Consider the following 9499-nt stretch of genomic DNA (forward strand, 5'->3'; position numbering starts at 1 on the left):
TTTTTTATTTTGTTTTACTATTAGTTTATTCTTTATAGTATAATTAATAAAAGTAAACTAAATACTAAAATACGAATCTTTTTTAAGTTATTTAAGAATAGATTAGGTAAAATAAGTAATAATAATACTTATTTAATATAATAAATGTTTCAAATATGAAGGTTTTTCCATAAACAAAACTTCAAAATGTGGAATAAGAAACAACTTACATGTCTTGAATGTCTCTCACAGACAGTAACTTTTGTCTCACCAACATCGATTAAAACATTCTGATATGAAATAAAACACAAAATAAACATTTAGATAACTGTTTCTGCTATATGGTTATATATGCAGCTTAAACATAACAAGCATTTAGGTAACTACTTTATCTACATGATTATGTAATAACTTTGAAACAAGATAAGTATTTAGGTAACTACTTTATCTACATGATTATGTAATAACTTTGAAACAAGATAAACATTTAAGTAACTACTATACCTACACGATTATGTAATAACTTTGAAACAAGATAAACATTTAAGTAACTACTATACCTACATGATTATGTAATAACTTTGAAACAAGATAAGTATTTAGGTAACTACTTTATCTACATGATTATGTAATCAGTTTGAAACGAGATAAACATTTACATAACTACTTGATCTAGGTGATTATACAACCAGTTTGAAACAGGATAAACATTTTACGTAACTACTTTACCTAGATGATTATATAACCAGTTTGAAACAGGATAAAAATTTATGTAACTACTTTATCTAGGTGATTATACAACCAGTTTGAAACAAGATAAACATTTAGGTAATTACTTTATCTAGGTGATTATACAACCAGTTTGAAACAAGATAAACATTTAGGTAATTACTTTATCTATGTGATTATACAACCAGTTTGAAACAAGATAAACATTTAGGTAATTACTTTAGCTACATGATTATGTAATCAATTTGAAACAGGATAAACATTTACATAACTACTTTATCTACAAGATTATGTAATCAATTTGAAACAGTATTGTAGGTAAAGAAAATACTATGCATCTAGTGCATGCATGAGAGAAAGACTTATACCCCCCCCCCCAAAAAAAAGAGTATTTTGGGGGGCACAGATCACATATGTGCATTAATGGAAACTCTGTGGGTCATGCTTTTATTTCTTCTATATAAAAATTTTTTAACAAGCTGCAAATTAATAGCAAAATATTTTGAGACCACGTATATACTTGCCACAATAAGTTGTCTTATTCCAATGTACAATTAATAAATGATAACTTCATGTTGAAAGTGTCTTAGTTACTTATCAGAATCTAAATAAGGGAATTAAACGAGTATTTCTGAATTTGTTTTAAATGACTCTGCCTTGTTAGTAGTTGTTGCTATTTTTGTGAACAGATCTCATTTTATAGTTATATGGCAATTCAACAAAAACAAACACTGTCACAAAAATATGTGAGCATAAAACTGAATTGCTAAAAAAAAAAATCTTGAGCTCAGTTTTGTCATACACCATTTACATCGCACAATACTGTTGATGTACACTTCCAAGATTCATTCTTTTTTTTTTCTTTTTTTGCACATCACAAAAACTGAAAATAGTCTGTTGTCTATAAAATTGCAAAGTCAGTATTAAATCATCAACTTCATAGAAGAAAATTTATCTATTGATCCTTTAACCGTTTTTAGCTTTACAGGATGCTTCAGTGACACAGGCTAGTTGCCTATCAATTTTTGATAATTATTTAATGATACATGATGCTCCAGCATTTTTCCAAGGCACAAGCAAGAGGTTCGATCTCAAAAGTGGGAACAATCATGTTTTTAAAGAAGGCCATGCCAGACAAATTGTCTGTATCAATGTCAAGTTGAAGTCAGAGAAAATCGGTTAACTAATTAAGACTGCAATTTTCGTTTTTTTCCCTCACCACCTTTGTCTTTTATAGATTGTATTTTTCTCTCTCTTTTTGTGTCAGTTACATTTTTATCTCACACTATTTGTTGTAAATGGTTCTTTAATAACAGATTTGTCCCTTTTCACAGCATCTGCTTGAATGTAAATATACTGTTTAACATTAACCTAACTCCTATTATACTGTTTAACACTAACCTAACTCCTATTTTTTAAAACTTCCATAACTTTTTAAGAATGTGTCTTTTGATTAGTCACTGAAACATCCACACACCAATGAAAACAGATAATAAGAATGTAATCAAGATTATTGATTTTATGTCAGTACCTTGATATCACTTTATTAGTATGAAAATGAAGCCAAAATTGGACAAATTATAATGTACAAACTTTTTTTTTCAACTACACACCAGCCAGTACACTAGAAGTTTCTACTTGCTGTGAAGGTGCTCGGGAAAGTTGAGAACGTTATTTCCATGGTCCTGATTTATGATATTCCATCTTACAGTAGAGTATATAGAATAAGAATACATTTAAACCTTGTCCAAAATTTGAACAAATCTATTATTTTAAACTTACAGAATACCTCGAAACAAAAACACCTAAACCCCAGTTTGCAACTGAACACAGTAATCCAAACCATTGTCCTGTACTTCAACTGTTTTGGTGGTCTAAACACCATCAGATACTAAGTATGGCTTTCAACTGTAAACACTTTATGTACACACTAATCTAAAGAAGGAGAATATGATGAGGAACTCCAGGAAATTGTGTTGCAATTCTGCAATAATGCATCTTGTGCAAATATGTAATAATTCATTACTTAGAGAAATTATATAACTTAAATGGATATTTTTTGAAGATTTGATCTTTAAATTGAAATATTATCCAATGATGATAACAATACTTGTTTTCTCTGGCACTTGCAGATATTCAACAGTTTAATAATTAAAACAATGTACTTATAAAATGAAGTGGAAATGACCTTATATAAAGTAACATGTTCAAGAACAATTCTCACCTTCTTCATGCTGAATGTAATGAGTACTTTTTTGATTCCTTCTTCTACTTTTTCAATTTTCCCTGTCTGCAACACACACACACACACACACATATTAACATCCCACTAAGTCATTTTTTTAGGTAATTATAGGTTCATTTGATGGTTGTTATACATACAATCAAGAAATTGATGTACTGTAAATACATTTATACAGGACTATAAGGACTTTAACATACAAGTGTGTTTGTCTTCTAAGTTCGAGGGATACATAACATCTTTCTATACTGAAAATAGTTATATAGAACCAGCCATAAACAATATCCTTCAACACTGAATATAGTTATATCATAGAACCAGCCATAAACAATATCCTTCAACACTGAATATAGTTATATCATAGAACGAGCCATAAACAATATCCTTCAACACTAAATATAGTTATATTATAAAACCAGCCATAAACAGTATCCTTCAACACTGAATATAGTTATATCATAGAACGAGCCATAAACAATATCCTTCAACACTGAATAGTTATATCATAGAACCAGCCATAAACAACATCCTTCAACACTAAATATAGTTATATTATAGAACCAGCCATAAACAGTATCCTTCAACACTGAATACAGTTATATCATAGAACCAGCCATAAACAATATCCTTCAACACTGAATTGTTATATCATAGAACCAGCCATAAACAATATGTTTCTATACTGAATACAGATATGTGTTGTGGAAGCAGCCAAACACAAGATCTTTCTATACTTAACACAGATTTATATCATGAAATCAACTATACACAACATGTTTCTATACTTAACATAGGTTTATATCATGAAATCAACTATACACAATATGTTTCTATACTTAACATAGATTTATATCATGAAATCAACTATACACAATATGTTTCTATACTTAACATAGATTTATATCATGAAATCAACTATACACAATATTTTTCTATACTTAACATAGATCTATATCATGAAATCAACTATACACAATATGTTTCTATACTCAACATAGATTTATATCATGAAATCAACTATACACAACATGTTTCTATACTCAACATAGATTTATATCATGAAATCAACTATACACAATATGTTTCTATACTTAACACAGATTTATATCATGAAATCAACTATACACAATGTTTCCATACTTAACACAGATTTATATCATGAAATCAACTATACACAATATGTTTCCATACTTAACATAGATTTATATCATGAAACCAACTATACACAACATGTTTCTATACTTAACATAGATTTATATCATGAAATCAAGTATACACAATATGTTTCTATACTTAACATAGATTTATATCATGAAACCAACTATACACAACATGTTTCTATACTTAACATAGGTTTATATTGTGGAACCAGGCATATGCAATAATGTTTCTATACTGAACATAGAAGAGTTATACCATGAAACCAGCCAAACACTATCTTTCTACACTGAAGAAAGATTTATATGTGGAACAGCCACAGACAATATGTGTCTATACTTAATATAGTTATACCATAGAACCAGCTTGTGTGGATACACTGTTGGCAACAGATGCACCTTCGCTTGTTCAAGCATACACTTCATAGCCCATATATTGGAACTCACATGCAGGACAACTTATATCATCATCACAAGTACAGTAGGTGACATCCTGACACCCATAAGTACAGTAACAACCTGACACCCATAAGTACAATAGATGAAATCCTGACACCCATAAGTACAGTAACATCCTGATGCCCATAAGTACAGTAGATGACATTCTGACATCCATAAGTACAGTGACATCCTGATGCCCATAAGTACAGTAGATGACATCCTTACATCCATAAGTACAGTAGATAACATCCTGACACCCATAAGAACAGTAGATAACATCCTGATGCCCATAAGTACAGTAGATGATATCCTTACATCCATAAGTACAGTAGATAACATCCTGACACCCATAAGTACAGTAGATAACATCCTGACACCCATAAGTACAGTAGATAACATCCTGACACTCATAAGTACAGTAGATGACATCCTGACACCCATCTACCTGTTCTTCAAAGAGGCTTACAGACATAATGATGTAGCAGAAATAATGGAAGATCACTATCTCAACCAGCAAGGCCAAGATGGGTACAGCATAAACAAACTGTTCCTTCCAAACTTCTGAATAACTGGCCAGACATCAATGTACACATAGAAAATATTTCTAGGAACACTGAGAAGCCTAGAGAATATGAGGCAACAATTTGTGAACTTCTTAAAAACTCAAGAGTTTATATTTCAATGTTATAAAACAGCAGGTAACTGAAACACGCCTTATAAGTCATGCTTTTTAATGAATTTGTTGGTAGTGAAAGTGATTAGGAATGTTCTAACTTGCCCCATTTGCATGTTTGTGTTTTATTAGGGCTAACAGCTAAAATTACAATTACAGTTGTAATTCTGTCTTGCTCTGTCATCATTCAAGTCTATTTTTTTCACAAAAGAAAAGTTAAACCACTATTAATGTTTTTAATTATGAAGGATGATGCCTCAGTAAATTAGAAATGTTGCTTGAGTATATTCTAGTATATTGTGCTCTATCATTTCTTACTCTCCTCAATCTTGAGAAGTAAATTCACACATTGGAAGGCACTACATATTCAAAATGCACAAATAAAATGAGCCTAAATACATTAATGAAACTTTACCATAGAATGTAATACACCAGGCCTAAAATCTTTGATGCAGGGTTTACTAAAACTCAACTGCCTGAGAATGGTTTAAGAATGAGAAGCTAATTACACACCCAATAAGAAATTGAGCAAGTACAGAACTTGGGAAATACTAATTTAAATTAGGATACACTCAGTCTAAAGTAACAAAATAAGAAAAAAAATACACAAGTTTTATTAAAGATGATGAATAAATTATATGGTGAATTGTTCCATCCTCATTTTTATGCTGCACATTGAACTAAATCATAAAACAAGCCACATACAATATTATTTTATACTGTACACATATCTATACTTGATACAAGGTATAATAGTTGTACATATAAACCATAATACAATAGAAATTTCATTGCAAAGAGAACTCAAAAATAAATTTCTGCTAAATACCTTCCTTTTGAAACTATATTATAGTTCACAGCTGGATATCACCCAAAATAGAAACTTTCTAATATCATATCACTTATTCTACAAGAGATTAAGTAAAGTGATCCATAAAACAGCAATTCAAATTTACGAAGGATCCAGTCAGTTGTGAGAGGTTTTGTAATCGTTTGTATGTGTGTGTGTGTTACTTAGAAATAAAGAAAATTAAAATCTGCCATATAAATTTTCATGAAGCTAGAACTGTATGAAAAATGCCATCAAACCCTGGCAATTGGAGTAAAAGATACATTTTTTGTTATCATAAACTGATCAATAGGCCCAAAAGTAAAGCCTAAATAGAAGCAAAATATTAAAGATTCGGGATTTACATATCTATTATATAAGTTATACTTTAGAGAGAGAGATTTTAAACATTTGTATTACTACAGAGCGTGTTTTTCCAACTTTATTTTACAATATTATCATATTAAAATTAGGCAAATGAAAATGAAACTAAAAGATTCTAAATAGTATTATTCTTACAAACAACATATTAAAAAATAAATATGAACTGGAACACTACAATATTATCATTTTAAATCTAAGTTGGCAAAAAAAAAGAGAGCAAGTCTATGAAGAGTGATACTTACATTTCCAACATAGGCCACACCAAGATATACTGCTTTAAACCCTGCACTATGAGAGTAAAAATGTATTTTCAGCTAATAAGCCATCACTTTAAACAAATCATAAACATGACGCATATTAAGCAAACAAAACAAACACTGACAGAATAATATGTCAAACTGAGTACGAGATTATGACTTGTCCATGTCTCTTGTTCAATAAATATTCCAAGGACTTGCATTTTTACATGCTGAGCACTCATCAAACAAATAGGAGAAATAAAACTGTAAAGGATCAATTTAAAACATGTATAATACTAATAGATTACACACTTGTTTACATTATGAAATCCTTGATATACAGAGATCCTTATATAAGCTATTCAAAATTTATTAAGTATAGCTAACTGAGCACAAATCAAGCATTTTGTTAAATTCACATTAAATACCAATGAAGAAAACCAAATAACAAAAACTGTTAATGTTATACAATAAACGATAAATAAAAATGGGTAAGTTTAACCAAATAAAATATCGCAATGATACATGTGTGACAACAACTGGTTTTAGTTAAGTTTTAATGATATTAATAAAAAAAACATTTATAACTCAACAACTAGAAATGACTTAAAAAACTGCTAACAGGGAATCTGAAAGAAAAAACCAAAAAACTGACCTTTCACCAGGGGAATTCACTGGAACTTCATCCAGATCCATGAATCCTGGCACCAATGCATGAGGTGGAAGTTTCCTTCCAATTTTTAACTTCTCTGTACTTTCAGATTCTTCTGCCTTTCTCTGAAACCGGCTCTCTAGATTTCGAACATCCACTTTAAGTTCCATCAGAAGTTCCCGCAACGGTGGATAGAGACTCCAATTGAAGTAACTGCACTAAAATTTTAACATTTCTTACTTGTTAGATGTGATAATTTTTCATAATATTCAAATGAAAAAGTCTAAGTATTATCTATATTAAAATATATATACATGTACACTTTACTTTTTTATGAATACTGAAAAAAACAATCTTTCAAATAAATATTGCATTATTCTATTGTAAACTCTGAACAAGCAGGTCACAAAGGAAATGGTTTTTCAAGCACTAAGTTACATTACATTTAATATTTCTTTAATAATGTCAATCACAAACCCAAACTGAGACTGTGGATACATCTTATATAATGTAACACTGGTAAAGCATCTTTAAAAGTGCAACATCTTTATGTTGTCACAGTTCCTGTACTTTTAATACTTTCTTTCTATACAACCAACCAAAACTTTAAGGCCAGTTTGCTCTTGCGTGTATTTGAGAACCAGAGGGCAACACATCAAAAGGGGATACTTCATAACTGTTTCGGTATATACAATGACTCAACAGAGAAATGTTTTAACACTGTTAGATATCACTGAATGTAACTGACTTGATTCTCTGCTCAAATTAAATAAATAAGGTCATATTTTTCTTATTCTGTTTGCAATAGCATTCACTTTTATATTGCTAATGTGAATATGAATGATCCTGAGAAACAAATAGACTCATATAGCAGGATCAAACAAAACAGAATATGTCACATGGAAACTATCAGTTCATGCTTTATCAACTGAAACTACATTAACCCTTTCCAGACGGGTCATGGGTGAAAGGTCATGTCATCGCGTTTGTTGACTCACATTCAAAATTTTATTTAACTACTATTTTATGAATTTATGCCAATAAGTTTGGTATCAAACTGTGTATTATAATTCAACTAGACCACCGTGACCCGTTGGGTCAACCACTATTCAGAGGTTATGAAGAATTCAAGCTAATTTCAATATTGCACCAAAATGAAGGTTTATTTTGAGATAATTTAATTAAATATTTCAATCCATTTGTGTTATACATAACTCAAGAAAAGATACTTGATTGTTGATCGGGAGTAAAAGAAAAGACCATATCATTTTTCAAAAAAGTGAAGTAAGAAGTTTCGTAAAGAGCCCGAACAGTAGTGTGAATGATTTATTGACTGAAAAAATAAGCAAACAAACAAACAATCTCAGAGTTTTAGTAGTATATAGATAGATCCTTCGAGATCTTCTTTTTGTCATCTTAAGCCTTTTAATGAAGATGGGAACATTGACAGGGAAATAATATAATAGCCAATGCTCGGCGAGAGGTTTTCGTTTATAAAATTTTGTTGTTGTTCTCGACTTGATTTTTATTTTATTACCTCGTCTCCATAGTTACTATTTGCAAATAGTCAATAATATTGTAGGTCCATTTTATTGTTGTTCTTCCTATGCACCTTTATAACACATTTTCATCTCATCATTTAATTTCTGTTGTGCATATATTGTTGTATAAACACAGTTTTATAATAATGGAATGTACGAAAAGTGACCCAAAAACAGGGCTAACTCAGTAACCCATGGCCCAATTTTAACAAAACTTGTTTTATTCTGTTTCTATTCTCATTTCATTACAAATATGGCGGTATTGTGTGCTGTTTTTGTGGTATTTAATTACAGACAAGCACACACACAATCTCAGAGTTTTAGTAGTATATAGATTTTTAGTATTATACATTATTCAATTTCTTAATTTAAAAGTAGATATTAAAAAAATACAGTTAATCATCGATTTTTGTGCCACATAGTATGTTGAATGCAGCACTAGTTCAAACTAGATGTTTGAGATGTCAAAATACTAAGTCTATAGTTTTGTACGAACTAGGAACTCAAATTACTGATATTGACAAGCTAGAATATAAAATGAGAACCTCTTATCATCCTATTTGCTAAGATATTACTAATATACTACCTGCCCACCTCTTTCCATTTTTGGAAACACTTCCTTATATACACTTA

General features: G+C 30.1%; 1 protein-coding gene across 1 annotated transcript in view; it reads right to left on the reverse strand.

Annotated features, from left to right (window-relative positions):
* The window catches only part of LOC106468201, a 56321-nt gene that overhangs the window by 17489 nt on the left and 29333 nt on the right, over positions 1 to 9499 (reverse strand). Inside the window, exons 12-15 of the mRNA XM_013928613.2 lie at positions 7329 to 7543; positions 6677 to 6722; positions 2933 to 2998; positions 210 to 269 (exon numbers count right to left, since the gene is read on the reverse strand). Coding sequence (XP_013784067.1) covers positions 210 to 269; positions 2933 to 2998; positions 6677 to 6722; positions 7329 to 7543 — 387 coding nt within the window. The remainder of the gene's footprint in view (positions 1 to 209; positions 270 to 2932; positions 2999 to 6676; positions 6723 to 7328; positions 7544 to 9499) is intronic.

This window comes from Limulus polyphemus, unplaced genomic scaffold (assembly GCF_000517525.1).
Source record: "Limulus polyphemus unplaced genomic scaffold, Limulus_polyphemus-2.1.2 Scaffold2913, whole genome shotgun sequence".
Classification (NCBI taxonomy): domain Eukaryota; kingdom Metazoa; phylum Arthropoda; class Merostomata; order Xiphosura; family Limulidae; genus Limulus; species Limulus polyphemus.